The sequence below is a fragment of the Vicugna pacos genome, chromosome 1 (genome assembly GCF_048564905.1).
Source record: "Vicugna pacos chromosome 1, VicPac4, whole genome shotgun sequence".
Classification (NCBI taxonomy): domain Eukaryota; kingdom Metazoa; phylum Chordata; class Mammalia; order Artiodactyla; family Camelidae; genus Vicugna; species Vicugna pacos.
The window spans coordinates 3338862-3356802 of NC_132987.1; the positions used below are offsets into that span (position 1 = coordinate 3338862).

Genomic DNA, 17941 nt, shown 5'->3' on the forward strand with positions numbered 1-17941 from the left:
ATGGACCTTGACGGTATTATGCTAAGTTAAGTAAGTCAGCGAGAGACAAACACTGTATGATCTCACTTATATGCAGAACCTTAAAAAAAAAGAAAATCAACCCAACTTACAGACACAGAGAACAGATTAGCGGTGGCCAGAGGCGAGTGGTGGGGGTGGGGTGAGATGGGTGGAGGGAGTCAAAAGATATGAACTTCCAGTTATAAAATAATTGAGTCATGGGATGTAACATACAGCATGGTGACTATAGTTAACACTACGATAGCGTATATATAAAAGTTGCCAAGAGAGGAGATCTTAAAAAGTTTCATCACAAGGAAAAAAAAATCCATTCACTACGGATTCATGGTGACGGATGTTAACTAGACGTGCTAGTCGAACGGTGGTCATTTTGCGATACGTACGTATATTAAATCACTATGTTGTACGCCCGAAACTAATATAATGTTATCTATCAATTATATCTCAATAAAATGTATCTAATGTTTTAAAATTTAGTACAAATAAGAACTAGCTTAATATACTGCATTTTTCATGCACCGCATTTTCTGAGCACAAGTTCACATAGAATCAGTTTGTAAGACTGCAGTACTCCTTCCAAGACAGCACTCTCGTATCCGGGAACATACTGCTCATCTTTGCGAAGCAGAGAAAATGGAAGGTAGGAGACAGGACTTCCACCAGGACTGACTTTTTAAGTCGCCCTGAAACCTGGCCGAGGAATGGAGCTTTGGGCTTGAAACCTCAGTTGGCCTAGTGACTAAACCAAACCTCGCCCTCTCTTCCCCTAGTCGGCGACTTTGCCGGTCTCTCTTCCCAGCTCTTTCTTCTGATCGGCAATGTCCCCTGTAGCCAGCAGCTTCCTGCCTCGGCCCCGGGAGCCTCCCCTCCCCAAGTCCTCCGCCAGCTCTGTCCCGAGTCAATCCCCCGAAGGTCGTGGGCCCCACCCCCCCAATCAGCCATCTGACCCCCACACAGGCCGCGGGGCGGGGGCTCCTTGTCTACCAGGACTCTTACTGTCTTCCTTCTGGAGCCCGGCGTTCCCGGGGGGCCTGGCCAGCCTCTTCTCCCCTGTCGAAGGAACAGAGACGTGTGACAGTCAATGCACAGCACTGGCACGTGTGCTCTTCCCCAGCAGCGTGTTGTGCTCCAGGGGCGGTGGCTGGGCACACGTCAGCTCCAGCGTTGCCCTCCCTGTGGAATGTGGCCACACTCCCACCTGCCATAAACCACAGCTCGCGGGGCCATGAGGACTACGGGACAAGATGCCGGTCGCCTGGCCTCATCCGTCCACTGCCACCATCCAACTTGTGTTTGGGCGTAAGTCAGCCGATTTCAACCAAACTGTCCCCACCGTATTGCCACGGAGTGAATACGGAAGCATGCCACATGTCAGGGATGGTTCCTACTGGCCTGGATTTCTACCTTTGGATTTCTTGTTCTATTTGGCTAACTTGTGGCGATTAAGACCCTAATGTGAGTAAAATCTCACCATACACACAACTCTTCCCAAGATAGACAAGGGGGGAGTGTAATTATGAGTCTCTCATGAGACTTACATTTACCACTGGAGGGTACAGCTCAGGGGTAGAGTGTGTGCTTAGCACGCACAAGGTCCTGGGTTCAACCCCCAGTACCTCCATTAAAAATAAATAAATCTAATTGCCTGCCCCCCAAAAAAACCCTGAACCCCAAAAAAGATCACTAAAAAAGAAAAAGAATGCTAAGGAAGTTACATTTAAAAAAAAGTGGCAGGAAACATTTACTGAAGGTTTAAGACGTAGCAGGATCTGTCACTGAGTTCTCACCATAACCTTCGAAAGTAGCCTGTCTGTCCTATGTCGCAGATGAGGAAATTGAGGTTTACAGAAAGTAGCCTGTTCGGGAACAGAGCATGAAACGGTACCTTGGCCTCTTCCCAGAGCATCAGACCCCTTCCCCAGGGGGAGTCACTAAGGAACTTCCTCACCAAGGAGACCCAGAGACACATTTTCCAGATACTTTTTTTTTTTTACAATTCCCCCAAACAATTTAAGATGATCAAATTGTGACTTGTGAGATTTCATGGGATTAATCTCAAGACACTTGCCCTCAGTGTGTGGGCTGGACAGATGGACCAGGTCTTGTTCTTTTTACCATATACTACAAATAATATGGTATCTTTTTAGGTACATGTCCTCTGGATCCTGGAAAGACCAACCACTTTTTTGCTAGTGCTCTCCGTCACCCAGCCCTACATCTTAAGTTAGAGTTTAGATACTTGGATTCATAAATTAAGACCTCAGGGGAGGACCTGGTGAAGCAAGTCACCAAATTCAGGAGAGAATGTTTCTTAAGCCCCAGAGGAGCAGATAAGGAGGAGTAAGAGATCTTTCTGCTCCTAAAAAATTGTCTTTCAGTATCAAGCATATCCACTCTGACTCCAAATTCTGTACATGCATTTCACATTCCATTGCTAGAACCCCAAGCCTCACGCTGGTCACATGGTTACAAGTTTACTTCCAAATGCCCACGTAGTTACTTCTCTTCCGCGTTCTCCTTTCAAGCCCGTGGGTCCTTCTATGCTATTGTCAAATCCAGGAACGCCCTAAAAAATAGAAAATAGAGAGAAAACATTAATAGGCCTGGAACATTTTTCCTTAAAAATGCAATGTGTAACCCATCTTGACATCCTCCCGAAAAGTGACAAGAGAAGGCCCACTCATTTGAAAACAGAAATAGATTAAAGTTATCAACGGCTTACAAGTGTTTTCTTCTCCTCTTGTGCTCTGTATGATGGGAAGAGATGAGGGGAATGTGTGGGGTACAGGGAACAGTCACTGTGGGAGGCACAGCCAAGGGACTTAAGGTGACAGGGCTTGTGGGAAGGACAACACTTGTTTGTTTACTTATGTATTTAATGGAGGTACTGGGGATTGAACCCAGAACCTCATGCATGCTAGGCATGCACTCTACCACTGAGCTATACCTTCCCCCCAGAAAGGACAACTCTTATCCTGGGTCTACAGGCTCTATCATCCTTTCTTGTAACTTCCAACTTCTTTATCCAGTCATCTGTTGATGACACTTAGGTTGCTTCTATGTCTTGGCTATTGTAAACAGTGCTGCTAAGAAAACTGGGGTGCATGTAACAGACTTGCAGACACAGTAAACAATCTTATGGTTCCTGGGGGAAAAGGGGTGGGAAGGGATAAATTTGGGTATTTGAGATTTGCAAGTGTTAACTACTATATATAAAAATAGATAAATAACAAATTGCTTCTGTATAGCACAGGGAACTATATTCAATATCTTGTAGTAACCTTTAATGGAAAAGAATATGAAAATGAATATATGCATGTATATGCATGACCAGGACATTGTGCTGTACACCAGAAACTGACACACTGTAACTGACTGTCCTTTAATTAAAAAAATATTTAGGTCAAAATGGGAAAGCTCAAACAGCCAAGCTAGCTTTTATGTGATCAGAAATTTTGTTCCCTGGTGGAGGAGGGGTGGCTTGGAGGAATGAAGGTGTTTGGGGCAGAGAGAAGAGAGGCAGAAACAGGCCCGCTAGAGAGACTTATGGAGGCCGAGGAAGAAGGATTTGAGAGCAGGATGGCGAGGTTTGGGGGAGGCATGAGGGATGGACTGAAGCAACTCAGAGATGAGAAAGAGCTGTAGAGTAAGACAGAGATTTAAGGTGAGACAGGCAAAGACAGACAAATACAGGCATACTTTGGACATATTTCAGCTTTGGTTCCAGACCACGGCAGTAAAACAAGTATCACAATAAAGCGAGTCACACACACACACACACACAAAAGAAATTCTGTCTGGATGAGCACAGATTTTGAGGAATTTGTGCCATTTGCATGCACTCCTATGAATAATCTGATCATGCATGTGTTCTCTTTATTCTATGAACCTTGCACTCCCAAATATTTTCTGAAATAGTAACCTATAAAAACACATGGAAAAAAGCAAAGACAGCTGTCCTCAATTTGAGGTGTACTTTCCCAAGTGGCTGGGAAGAGCGATCATGCACTGAAAACCATCTCAAGTCAGTAGTGACAACACTTCACAGGGAAGCTCTGCTGGGTTGAGTTGTCAATCATCTCGAAGTCACAGAACATTTCTTTTTCAATAAAAGTCCTTTTACATTATTCAGATTCTTTTATAGCTGTTCCATAATCACACAGGCAGTTTAGCAGACAACTGGGGGGATTCTGATTAAAGGGAAGGGTGATTTTACAGCAATACCCCAAGGGTATTTTTGGCTATCATGTACAGATAACTGGAATGTCATTGTAACTGAACTATTATTTCTTTTTTTTAATTGAAGTACACTCAGTTACAATGTGTCACTCTCTGGTGTACAGCACAATGTCCCAGTCACGCATATACATACATATATTCTGTTTTGTTTTGTTTTTTGGTGGGGGGAGGTAATTAGGTTTATTTATTCTTGGAGGAGGTACTGGGGATTGAACCCAGGACCTCATGCATGCTAACCATGCGCTCTACCACTTGAGCTATATATACCCTCCCCCCATACATATATTCTGAACTACTATTTCTTTTCATTGAAAAATCTTTGTTTTCCTTTTTTTGGGGTTGGGCTTGGGGAAGGTAATTAGGTTATTTTTACTTATTTATCTATTTTACGAGATGTACTGGGGACTGAATCCAGGACCTCATGCATGCTAACCATGCGCTCTACCACTTGAGCTATACCTTCCCCCCCGAACTACTATTTCTTAATTATCCTTATTTGTGGATAGATTTTTGTTTCTAATTAGACACTCTGAAGTTTGAAAACTCTCAGGTCACCAGACTATTATCAGAAGACGGCACTTAGTAAACGACGTTGTCTTCAAGGGCAGATTCTTCTGCTTTTTCAACAGATATCTCCCACGCATATGTAGCATGTGCATTTGTTAATATATATTGGACCCAATTCTTTCTCTGACCAACCTGCTGAGCACTGGAGGAGGAGGTAGTAAAGACAGGGTCCTCTGACATTCCTCGCTGCCCTACATCCTTAGCAACTCTTGCTATTGTCAGTTTTTATAAATTTTAGGCTTTCTGACGGGTGTAGGATACCGCTCTGGTCCACTGATGGTGGGAATGTGAACAGTTCCAACTGCTGAAACTGTTTGACTGCCAAGACTTAAGCTGAATATAGGTGAATGAGTTATCATCCAGACATTCTACTCCTTAAGTATAGACTCAATAGAAAATTGTACAAAAGTCCACTGAAAGTCATGTACAAGAATGTTCACAGCAGCACTATTTATAAAAGCAAAATGGGAATAACCCAAATATTTATCAATAGCAGAATGGATAAATAAATCATGGTATATTCACACAATGGAGTATTACTCAGCAACGAGACTCAGTGAATACTGTTACTATATTATCCACAGCAACAACGAATAATTGCACAAGCATATACTTGGGCAAAAGAAGCCAGAATTCAAAGTGTGTATGATTCCACTTAAAAGCTCAGGAACAGATAAAACTAATTTATGATCCTGGGATGGTGATGAGCTTGGGGGGGCCGGTGGGACTGGAGTGGACATGAGGGGATTCTGGGATGCTCTATTGTGGTCCGATGTTTTATTTCTTCCCCTGCGTGGTGAGTGCACAGGTGTATTTGTATTCATCAAGCTGTGCATTTATAATTTGTGTACTTTTCTGACGCACATGACAGCTTAATAGTAAGTCTGCGAGAGCTAATGCACAGCATGGTGATTACAGACAGCACTACTGTATCCTGTACTTCCAAGTTACTAAGAGACTAGATCTTAGATGTTCTCATCACAGGAAAGAAATGATAATTATGTGACATGACCAAGCAGTTACCTGACACTATGGTGGTAAATCCTATTATAACATGTATATATATCAAACCAACTATACAAGTGTATCAACACATTGTACACCTCAAACTTACACAATGCTGCATGTCAATTATATCTCAGTTTTAAAAAGTTTAATACACATTTGAAAACAAACCTCAATTCTCACTCATTAGGAGTGGGCATGGTGGTGGAAGCCCTGTAGTACTACACGTCATATATGTCCCACCGGACATGGCACAGTCCCTGGATTGATGTGCCTCATGCTCCTTCCAGTGGAGGTCAGGCCATCTCCACTGAGGTGTGTCCCCCTGAAAGCAGGTGCCTTTGTATCCTCAGTTTTGCTTCCTGTCCTCTTAGCTGGCTTGGATTGAAGGAAATGAAGCTAATCTTCTTAAGTGAGAAAGACTCTTGGAGAATAGACAAAAGAGATGGCTTTGTTTCTTTCACTCTGTCCATATTTTGAGGAAGACAACGGAATGGAGTGGAATTCCTTCATAGCTCTGAAGCACAAGGACAGTTGCAAAAAATACACATGCAAAAGATGTCCCAAGGCTTCTCACTGCCCACACTCATCCCACATATGAAGAGGACCTAGCACAAGGGACCTACTTTAAAAATTCTATAGCAGTTGTGCCCACAATGATTTCAACTCAGATTTGCTATTGTGGTAATTTAAAGTGGGCTCTCTCTCCATCAGAAGTGCTGACGGGAAACGGCGAGCCCTGATGTTAGTTTGCAGCCCTGCGGCCCCAGCACTTACACGATCTCCTCGCAGGCCCTTTGCTCCATGGTCCCCGGAAATCCCTCTCTCTCCTGGGATTCCCTAAAGTTAACACAAATCAGAAGAAGGACAACATAAGAATTTTAAATAACACTAATAAAAACAAAGAGATTACCTTCTCCCTGATTTCAATTGTTAAGTATTTTTCTACTAAAGTTATTTCTAAACTGGAAAGAGGAATAGCCCATAGTTTCAGGCATCATACAAGTAATTTAAGAGTGACCTCATAAATAAGGTCCTACTACATAGCACAGGGAACTGTATTCACTATCTTGTAAAAACCCGGAATCTGAAAAAGAATAGATATATCACTTTGCCATACATAATATTGTAAATCAACTCTACTTCAATTAAGAAAAGAGAAAGTGACCTCAATTATTGGCCACAGTGGTGAACAATGTGTTCCAGACACATTTGTTGTCTTGCTCAGTTTTTACAGCTTCTTTACAAACCAGGTATAGTTTATCTTTCTCTTGGCGAGGCAGCTGAGGTTCTGAGAGATTATTCGTTTTCCCCAAAGGGGCTGCATCAGCTAGAAAGCGAGTTCCTGACTCCATTGCTCATCCTTTCATGACAGATAAAGTGGGCAGTGGAAGTATGACTGCTCTGGGATTTGTTCCTGAGGGAGGGAGTGGCACACACGCTCGGTGTACTGCCCAGCACCAAGACTGTGGTCCCAGGAGGAAAAGAGGCAAGTGAAACGAAGCCCCCAGCGAACCTACAGACACATGAGCCAAGGTCACTCATGACCAGCCGAGAGCAGCTGAACTTCTCAGACACATAAATGTTTATTATTACGTGCAGCTGAGGTTCCGTCATCATTGCAAAGCTGACTGATAGCCCTGGGGTGGCCCTTCTACTCTGTTAATCACACTTTTAATTCCCATGTTGTCTCTTTATTGAATCCCTACCTGGACTCCATCATCACCTTTTTCTCCTTTTGCTCCAGGAAGACCATCGTCACCCTAAAAAACAGAAAAGAGTAAACTCAAATTCCCATTTTCTTAACGAGACATAGCTCAGAAGGACCTTTGTGGTACAAAGGGAAGGCTCTACCTGTTCTCCATTTAACCCATCAATTCCGCTTTCCCCAACTTCTCCCTGAAAAGACAGATGTGATCAGAATAGAGGGCATTGCATTTATGTGGAGAGAAGCCAGACACCGAACAAAAAGTGTGATTTTGTGTTTTAGAGACAGCCTCTTTGCTAGGCTGGCCCTGGGTGACATCAAAGATTATTGAGTAATAGAAACTGTCCACAAATAATACACATTGCCTGCAATAAAGGACAGGAGTAAACAAAATCAAACAGTAAGCAATAAAAAAAAAAAAGAAAGGTCAACAGAAACTTCCCTTGTGCAATCTACTGGTCAGTCATCTCAAATAAAACTATTCCTAGAAACAGAGGCAGAAGAATGATGTTTGGCACCATACCTCCTGTCCGTTTAGTCCCTTGTGTCCCTGAAAACAGAAAAGACAATCGGGGTTAGCGCAGGCACGCGGAGTTAACACCGAGAAGACTTCACAGCGTCCCGAGCGGCCCTTACCTTCGGACCCCGGGCGCCATAGCATCCCTTAGTGCCCTGCTCTCCCACTGGTCCAGGCGCTCCTCTTTCTCCCTGAGAAAGAGCACAGATCCACATAAGCTTTGTCTACTGTTGCCTGGAATCTGTCTTGGAAATCTGACAACTTTCGTGTAGGAAAAAAAAAAATGTGACTGCTCATAGTTTGCAATCTATAGAACTCAGGCTTATAAAAACTGAGAATGAAAGTAAATCAGAGCTCCTCTGATGACAGCCCTTTGTGTTACACCCCACCTGGACACTTCCCAGGGTGTGGGGTAATCTAAAGGAAACACACACACAAACGCCTGGCAGCTGACATGCACTCTCAGGGCTTCAGGAGATATTCCAGGAACTGATTAACAAAGAGCTGGTGAGACATCAGAGAAGGAAGGATGCTCTAGGTAGGATGAAGCAGGAGGCAGATTTCTAGACCAAATTCCACCTCCCTCCTCTTTCTTCCTTAAGCCAAAAACTCCTGCAATCCCTGTCTTGGTAACCCCACCAGTCTGGGCAGTCTTGTGAGCTGGAACAAAGATGCCATCCTTAGCTTCTCTCTCCCCAGGTGGTCACCAAGTTATGTCTGTTCAACCACCTTAACACATCCATCCGCACTGCCCTACAACCTACTCCTGCAAGACCCCTGCCCGTAACCACCGCCTTACCATCCCCCGTGATGTCGCCTCCGCACGCTTTCTAAACCCATCCCCTAACCATTCTCACTTCTGGGCTTAACATCGTTCCCTGGCTGCCCATCAACTGGAAGCCACCCTCCAAGTCTTCTGCAGGGTATCCGACACCCCCCAACATCTCGCCACATAGCCTGCTCTCACTGCGTCCTGGGTTCCCAGCCACGGTGACCACGGGCCATTCTGCAAACACACAGCTCTCTCAGTTACACACCCTTGGACACACTGTTCTCTCTGTAGTTGAACTTTCTTCCCTTACAGACTTTGCCTGGTTCCATCTGTCCTTCAGATGCTGGCCCAGACATCACTCCTGTCTGCAATCTTCCTCTGCCAAACCCCAGCTGTCACCAGGGCTGTTACTTGACACTGTTCGGTATTTGCACAGACACACTCTGCCACACTGCCCGCCTCATAACACCTCGAGTACAGTCTTGTGTAGAGTAGCTGGAAATACTGTTGTCCCCTTTGTCTTTCTACCAGCCTGGAAGTTACCTGAGAGAGGAACCCATGCTTTTTTCTTCCTTTCTTTTTATTTCTAGGGACTGCCATGGCACCAGGCACAGGGTAAGATGCGTTAATACACATTTGTTAGACGAATGATGAGTTCATTTATGAGTGAGGTCTTTGATAAATAATGTTGTCAATGGTAAGATGCTTAATATACACTTGTTAACTGAATGGATGGAAGGAAGGAAGGAGAAAAGGATGAACGGATGCAGGAAAAAGTGAGATAAACAGTGTGGTGAGCTGGTCTACTTGTGCAAAATGAATTAGAAAGAGGGAAATGGCAGTGATTTGACTCCCCTGGTGAAAAAGATAACCCTTGCACTGAGTCCGTCACACGATATCGGTGGATACTCAGACAGGACACGGCATGTGAAGGAAACCCTTGTGACCACCAGCAGCCTGAGGAGGACTAGGAAAGGTCTCAGATCTTGCGCACGAATCCTTAGAACCCAGACTTTTCCTGCTTCCCGCTGGCTTGATACAAATGACTTCAGTACGGCAGATCTGCTCTTAGGAGTAAATGGAGCTGAAAGAAACTGAGACTTACAGCAATGCCTTCCTCTCCCAGGTAGCCTTCACTGCCTTTAAAACCTGGAGGTCCCTGCAAATAAGGAAAGAAAGAATACATTAGCACCTCACAGACCAACTGCCAGGGGTAATCAGGCAGAACTCTTCTACTTTACAGTTTGACTTTTTATAGAATAGAACGAGTTTGGGAGGGGAAAAGGTCTCCCTTCCACAACCTAAGCTGCATCGATGCACATGAAAATAAAAGGAATTTTTAGACAAGTATCCAGATAACTCAAGGGTGTGTGTGCACGTGTGTGTGTGTGTGTGTGTGTGTGTGTGTGAACTGTAACATTGCCCATAACTCTCTCTAAATCGAACTGAAGTTTTTCCCAAACGTTCAAACGAACACACCTCTATTTGACCCCTGACAGACTAAAATCCTCCTCTTTTCATTAAAAAAGTCTTTTGGAGGATTTATGCTACACGTAAAAAAAGACCACACAAATTTCTCTCCATTTTTTTCTGAGATCTGTTTTATAAAAAAGAAAATCTGGGGGGAGGGTAGAGTGCAGTGGTAGAGCACATGCTTAGCTTGCCTGAGGTTCTGGGTTCAATCCCCTGTACCTCCATTAAAAAAAAAAAATCTACCATTCTCTTTAAAGGAAGTCGAAGCATTCAGGAAATAATTAGTCCAAAAGCTTTCTTCAGAGACACAGCCATGGTGATTTTCAAGTCCCAGTGCTATGCATAAATCATTCAGAAATCAAACACACGTGTAAATAGGCAGAAATGAACTTTTTAAACACATCCACCCATAGTACATTTATACACATCGGAACATTTTCTCAAGCCCCAAATCACATTTTTACATTACGATGCATCCACTTCTTCGAGTTAGGAAATACACAAATCTGTTGTTGGTTACTGTTTTCCTAATTGGCCTGTTTTTATATATCTGTGGCAACATTTTGGTCTGGCTAGAACCGAAGGAAACATCTTAGCATCTTTTGCTATGCTAGGGTGATGTGATCTGGCCTGATTTTCAGGGGACTACACAACATACTCCCTGCTTGATTTAAATGACTCTGCAGCCATTAACAAGGGAAACTGAGAAAACGTGTCAGCATTCAGGAGGTTTTCATTATTCAACAGGAGAGATCACAGATGTTTTTCCTGCATCATTGTCATCACTGCAAGAACACTGGATAATCAATGATCTTGGCAGTTTTTCTCCTGATACTTGTCTAAAAACGTTTTTAAAAGGCTCTAAGGTAGGATGCTGAGAAAAAGCCGTAAGTATCTAATCTGACCTATAAAAAGATGAGCAGGATAAATGGTTACCTCAGGGACTCTACCCTAGAAGTTAAAAACACCCCTTATTTCTACCTAAACCCATGTGGGAAAGACATACTACAATCAAATAAAGTGAACCATGATCTTAATTAAAACCACCTTTTTTCCTGGTGGTCCAGGGTCTCCCACGGTACCATCTCCTCCAATGCACTTGCAGAACAGACAGCAGCATGTCCTTTCTGCAACATTGACCTTGGGAAGGGAGGAAACACATTACAGTTGGCAACACTGCTTCCCAAATCTCTCTCTCTCTCTCACACACACACACACACAGGCTCAGGGATGTGATGCAGACATCCCCGACAGCTTCGGAACCCTGCTCCCACTACAGTGACTGCTCCAGAGAGAAGCATGAGGCATTCCTTCACGCCCATCTTTCTGTGAGCCACATTCTCCACCATATGAGGGATTCAGAATCAACTCAAAGAGGTTTTTGGGTTCATAAAATGGTATCCGTTTAACCATGGCCAACTCACTGCATGCTAATTTTTTCAATTCTTATTTTTTATGGAAGTGTAGTCGATTTACAATGTTAGTTTCCCCTGTACAGCAACGCAGGCTAATTTATTCATGGGATTTCCTGCGCTCACACCATCCCAGCATTGGCCCTGGGACTGTTAATTACCCTGTATCATTCTGCCCCCAGTATTTTGCTCGGTAAAATGAAAGCATGCTGTTTTCTCCTCTCACTATTTGGTGAAATCTTTGTTTGCTAGAGGACTTAGTGTCCAATGTCACGTTCTTGGAACGGAGTCCAGTGGTAAGCACTTCCAGAGCAGTTTGTGTGTGGCAGGATTTCAAATACACCAATTGCATATTCAACATTTCAGAAGCACTTGGTGTGAAGGGTGAAGGCATAGAGAGATTTGATACTCTAGCCAAATTTTATTCTCTGGCCAAAAGCACATGCTACATACCTTGTATAATGAATAAATTTCATTCTGGTCCTAGTTAGTCATTCCCGGGATCACTGACATATTCCTGTGCATTTTTATAGTTAACCCACAAGGTTTATTTTAAGGAAAATTCTGTTTGCAATAAATATCACATTTTTGCCTTAGTTGGGCTAGAATCACTCTCTGAGATGTTTCTCATCAAAATTCTAGTGTGATGAAAAAGAAGAACTTTGGCTACGTTCCCTCTTTATTTTATGTTTCTCTTCTGACATGAGAAAATTCTTCCCCCTGAAAACGTCAGAAAACCCAATAAAACTTGAAATGTGTGAAACCAAATACTAACAACAACAAAATGGGTTCCGTGCTCTCATATTAGATAATTACCCATTTTCTTTGGAGCACTAAAATCCTACCGCACCAAATCCTTTTCTGTTAACATGAAAACTGGCAATCTCTAAAATTAAATTTTTCTTATACAGTGTGAAGTGCTATCTAAAAAATAACAGGCTTGTTTTGAAGAATAACTTCCTCCCTCTGTGAATTACATCAATACAGATTTCAAAGGGCAGTAGACAGAATTTTTTTTTTTTTGCAAAACAGACGCCGTCCTCCCATGTAGAAAGGAATTACAACGAAACATGCATTTCCCTAATTATTTTCATGCAGTTATTACACTGAACAAACTTCGTTCAAATATGCATACACAAATTCTATAGGCAGAAAGAAGCAGGAGCTAGAATTTTATTGGAACATTGATATGCTGATTACAGATTTTATAAAGTATAAGCAAATTCCAAACCATCAGCCATTCATTAAGGTGAAAAGTGGAGCCAGATAACTTAGTAACACGTCACTAATCTCATTTGAATTCTTATACATTTCTTTTTTGTTAAATAGGATCAGCAATCAGCATCATTTAATCAGAAGACCTGCTATTTAAAAGAAGTACGACTGTGATCTCCTAGAGGTGTGAGGTTCTGAAGATAGATCCTAAGGCAAAGACCGCGGTCCATCAAGATAACCTTTAAAAACCTTCCCATCATCAGGGGCAACAAAGGAGGCCCAACGTCTCATCCCTGGTTGTTCCTCCCGGGCTGGAGCAGACTGCCCTGTCTCTAGTTGAACTCTAAATGTAACTGGCTCTCATTCATAAGCCATGGTGCGGAGAAAACTCACATCTGAAACAGTAGAATTACGTTCAGCATGGGTCTTTAAGGGACATGAAAAGCGGCTGGCTGAGGGAGTCGGCAATTCACCCATCACACCCCAGATACGCTGGTGCGTGTGTCTGACTAACAGGGGCAGGACTGCACGTGCTATTGAGTTTTTTCTGCTTTTGCCAAGCATGTAAATGGAATGTGCTTCGACATCTCTCTACTGCATCACATTTCTTTCCAAACACCCTCATATTTGGGCTGTTTTCTAAATCCGAAAAGCCTTGCGCCACTCCCAAATGGACAAAGTGAGCTCAAATCCATAACTATAAGTATTAAACCCGTGCACAAAGCAAAGAGAACGGTTAAACTCACCAGGCTTTTCTGAGTAACTTACCAGGTGCTTTGACAGCCGGCTCCCAAGATCCCTCATTCCAAGAGTGAGCTGGGTCCTATACTCAAACCCCTTCCCAAACTCAAGGTAGAGAAGGTCAGCCAGGTCATGTGAGTTGGTGGCTCCATCCAGACCAACAGTGATGAGAGCATTGAGGCCTGTCCAACACAGATGACAATTCTCCAGGTGAGGAGAGCTGGGCTACTTCCACCTTTCTGCATATGTATCTAAATTGTTATTCCAGGAAACAGTTGCAAGAGAAATACTCATTTTATTGCCCACTTCCCCAACCCACACAATCCCAAACTGACAAGTGATGGGACTATCATAAGAGAAAAAGGAATTCCAGTTTTCAGAACTAATTAAATCTATGTATTAATCTACAAGTAACTTACATATTAAATTACAACAGGAAGCCTGAAACTAACAGAATTTTAATCAACTATACTTCAATAAAAAACAAAACAAAACACAATTATAACAGAGCTATGAGTTCTCTGATGATCTGAAGTGAGACAGGGAGTTAAAAAGTCTGCAGAGTGTGCTGAAGCACAGAGGAGTTCACATGTCAAGAAAGGAACTGTTCTAAATCTCTGCCACTCAAAGGGGGATTGCTGGAGCAGCAGGGTCGCCTTCAGCTGGAAGCTTATCAGAAACGCAGACTCTCAGGTCCTACCCGAGACCAACAGAATCAGAATCTGTATTTTGATAAAATCCCCAGGAGATTTGTATGCACATTAAAGTTTCAGGAGCACGGCTCTAAACGACCTTGTAAAGAGTCAACAATCCAGTTGGAAAGGCAGGTACAAGAGACCTCTTGTCAGGCAATTAGAAACCAAGGACATAGGACCTTCCAGAGCTGTGGCTCACAGGCTCAGAAGGTTTACAGACCAGAGTATTTCAACTAAGACTTTTAGGGACCATCAAAGGGTTAACTTCTTTCACAAAGTAAGGACATTAAATGGTGCCGGGAGTAAACCTGGCCATCATTGGGGTGGGGGTAACCATAGCAACAACTGGGCTCTCATTTATTAATAATTACTCTGTGCCTGGGAGTCGGCTATGTGCTTTTCAAGTGTCATCTTATCCATAAGATGCAAATACAATAGTATAGGTGTGTACCATGACAGCTCTGCTTCACAGATGAGTAAACTGAGGCTTAGAGATTCATCACTGGCTCAAGTGGTACTTCTAGGTTTTCACCCAGACACTCTCGTGCCAAAGCTGACACTCAAAGGACATTTTAAGAACAAAAATGTACTCAGGACATAATCAGAGAGTAAAAAGCAGTCCTAAAAGTGAATAAACTGAGTTTTATGAAGCCTTGACTCTACTGGCATAACCTGTCTCATTCTATTATAAACTGGCAAAGAAGTCTTTGGATGGGACTTAGAAACCAATGGATAGGAAGAGCTATGGAAGAGACATTCAGGGACTCGGCAGAGTTAAGGATGCCTTCTTATACGATGTATGTTTATATGTGACTTTGAATGAGAGGAAGAGGAGAGTAAAGAGAACACAGCTCAGGGATGTGCTGGGGAGGTGCCAGCCCCAGGAGAGGCGGACAGCGAAGCTGGCTGAGTGAGGGGAAGGAAGAAACAAACACCCAAGCATGGAGTGACCAACTCGTCCTGGTTTGCCTGAATTTTCCTGGCTCCATTGCCGAGTCTCTGGATTGTCTCAAGCAAACAAGGACCGCTGGTCACTCTTCCAAGAATGAGGATGAGGTGGAGAAGAGGGAGGGGAGCTGGAGAGGCAGTGAGGAATTCTGAGCTCATTAGCTGGCATTTAATGATCTAAAGGCGGTCAATGGGTCTATTTATATGGGCAAAAGGTCTCACATCTGACTTTTCTTCTAAATTCCAGGGAATGTAAAAGTTCAAGAGTCATAATAACTATGGGGCGGTTGATTTGCAGGAAATATGCCTATAGCTCTAATTTGCAACTGCTTTCCCCAGGACTGGAGAAGACTCCAGTCCTAGTTGTTTTAGACTCGTCCAGTAAATGAGTCATATGATCTTAAACACAACATCTTCCTTCCTAAAAAATGAACTAAGAAAACGTTTTAGAAATTGGGAGCATGAAGAATCACTCAGAAGATTCTAGAGTATTGGGTTTAAAAAATTAAGAAACTAGATTCAAACTCCAACCCACATGGATTAGTTATAAAGCCACATCCACCAATGAGCATCCTTTTCTCCTGGTCTCCCCACCTCCTTTTTTTTTTTTTAAATTGAAGTAGAGTTCATTTCCAATGTTGCATTAGTTTCAGGTGTACAACATAGTTATTGAGTTATATACACACACACACACAATCAGATTCTTTTCCATTATAGGTTATTACAAGCTACTGAATATACTTCCCTGTGCTGTACAGTAGGACTGTGTTGTTTATCTCCTGGCCTCTTGTCCCATGCTGATGGTACAGTTTACACACATAAATACCGAGCCTTAAATAGGGAGGCTCTCTTGGGTCAACAGATCATAGGGCCCGGCATCAACTGAACTCCTTTATGTTTAAATATGAGGAGCCAGAGCCAGAGGTGGTCTTTGTCCACAGGGAAGGACATTCGACACTTTTCAAAGAACATTACAGCCATCACCCCTTTGTCTTTCCCACTCAAAGATGCTAAATTTCTGAGGATGTTCAAAAGCTAGCGTCTGAAGGTAAAACTCATGTACACGTTTCCCCTTGAGATTGGAAGATAGAAGACTGGTCTGAGAAATCTGGGTGTTCCGGGAGAAACTTCCTGGAAAGAACTCTGATGTTGTCTGCAAGAGATACGTCTTCCCCCTCGCACCACCCTCCCCCCTCAAAAAAGAGAAAAGCTGGAATTGAAAACACCCTCCTCACCCACGTAAGGGTCTTATTCTCATCCTCATCAGTATCACCACCACAGATCATGAAAAAAGGCCATGACGTGACTTGAATCAAGAGAAGCAACTTTGGTAAATCAAGGGCAAAATAGAAATTCTTTCTCTCCCACTGTGAATTCAGTTAATTTTGCCATTTGTTTAAGATAGAGGAGAGAGAACCAAACAGGAAAGACAGATGCCAGTCAGCCTCTTCCAGCTAGCCTGGGAGGCAGATGTCAGTCAGGTTCCCTAGACGCGGAGCCTGAGACAGGGATGTGGAGGCACACAACGTACTGAGGAAGCACGCTCCAGAGAAGGGCACCAAAGCCAGCAGGACGGGGCTGGGGAAGGAGCCAGCAAGACAGGGTTTCAGCTCAAGTCTAACTTGCGCCTGATCCCAAGGGGATCCCTGAGCGTAAGTTACACCACAGAACTGGGGCCACTTTGAGGCAAGGGTCCAACTCCTTGACATGGACCTGCTGCCCAGGGGTGGGATGGGAGTAACCTTCCAGGCAAGGTGGCTCCCAGTGGCAGCTGCTCAGAGAAGAGGGAACCTATGAGTAACATATTAGCAGCCAACACTGTACCAGCTGGAGGATGGGGGGACCCGGCTGAAAAGGGAGTCTGGGTGAGGCACCCATAGCACCCACTTACAGGGAAATATTTCTATTTTTCGCCAAACCAGAACATGTGAAAGCGTTTTTCTTCCACTGATCCACATTTCAGTGGGAACTGACAGTAAATCAGACTAGGCATTGGTTCCTCAAGCCAAAAGTCTGGTGCCAGAACTTTAAAAAAACTCATAAACACCACAGTGGGCCCATCTGCAGTGTGAAGGAAGGAATTGATTAGTCAGTCCCCAAACATGAGTAAACTTGTCCAACAAAGCCTGCAAGTCTGGAAACTTTAAAAGCGTTAGAAGAAAATCATCCAGGTCTCCCAGGCCTGGGTCAGGGGGAAATACACATGGTTCACATCGGCTGACACCAAAGACATAGCAATGTTAGATAACATGGGGCAAGGGAGACGGACCCTCCTCCAGGAAAGCTTAGGAAGAAGAAATAAAGTAAAGAGAAAGCACAGACTTTGAATTCAGTGCTATTTCATACGGGCATGAGGGAAAAAGTAGATGCCAAAATGTCTGAGGGCTCATTTGTTCAGCCCAGTGCATACAGAGCAGAAAGGCTGGCAAACTCAGTGTCATTTGAGTGTCTGGAGATGTAAGAGCCAGACTGGGTTTTGAGATTATGAAGTCCATAACACTCCTCTCCCAGTCTCCCCCAAGCTTGGTACCTTCTTTCCTAAGTTCATCAGATCTCTGTTCAAGTTTTTCAACATCATCATCCAATCCATCTGAAAACAAGAGAACCACCTAGGAAAGTATTCAAAAA

At 43.4% G+C, this 17941-nt stretch overlaps 1 protein-coding gene across 6 annotated transcripts in view; it reads right to left on the reverse strand.

Annotated features, from left to right (window-relative positions):
• The window catches only part of COL6A6 (collagen type VI alpha 6 chain), a 146585-nt gene that overhangs the window by 59781 nt on the left and 68863 nt on the right, over nucleotides 1-17941 (reverse strand). For 4 of the 6 annotated variants that reach the window (XM_072971273.1, XM_072971302.1, XM_072971269.1 and 1 more), the window contains 11 exons: nucleotides 17844-17922; nucleotides 13698-13852; nucleotides 11350-11442; nucleotides 9935-9988; nucleotides 8177-8248; nucleotides 8064-8090; nucleotides 7687-7731; nucleotides 7542-7595; nucleotides 6610-6672; nucleotides 2522-2587; nucleotides 1006-1071 (listed from right to left, as the gene is read on the reverse strand). In XM_072971273.1, coding sequence (XP_072827374.1) covers nucleotides 1006-1071; nucleotides 2522-2587; nucleotides 6610-6672; nucleotides 7542-7595; nucleotides 7687-7731; nucleotides 8064-8090; nucleotides 8177-8248; nucleotides 9935-9988; nucleotides 11350-11442; nucleotides 13698-13852; nucleotides 17844-17922 — 774 coding nt within the window. The remainder of the gene's footprint in view (nucleotides 1-1005; nucleotides 1072-2521; nucleotides 2588-6609; nucleotides 6673-7541; nucleotides 7596-7686; nucleotides 7732-8063; nucleotides 8091-8176; nucleotides 8249-9934; nucleotides 9989-11349; nucleotides 11443-13697; nucleotides 13853-17843; nucleotides 17923-17941) is intronic. The other 2 variants (XM_072971283.1, XM_072971293.1) reach the window with 2 other exon arrangements.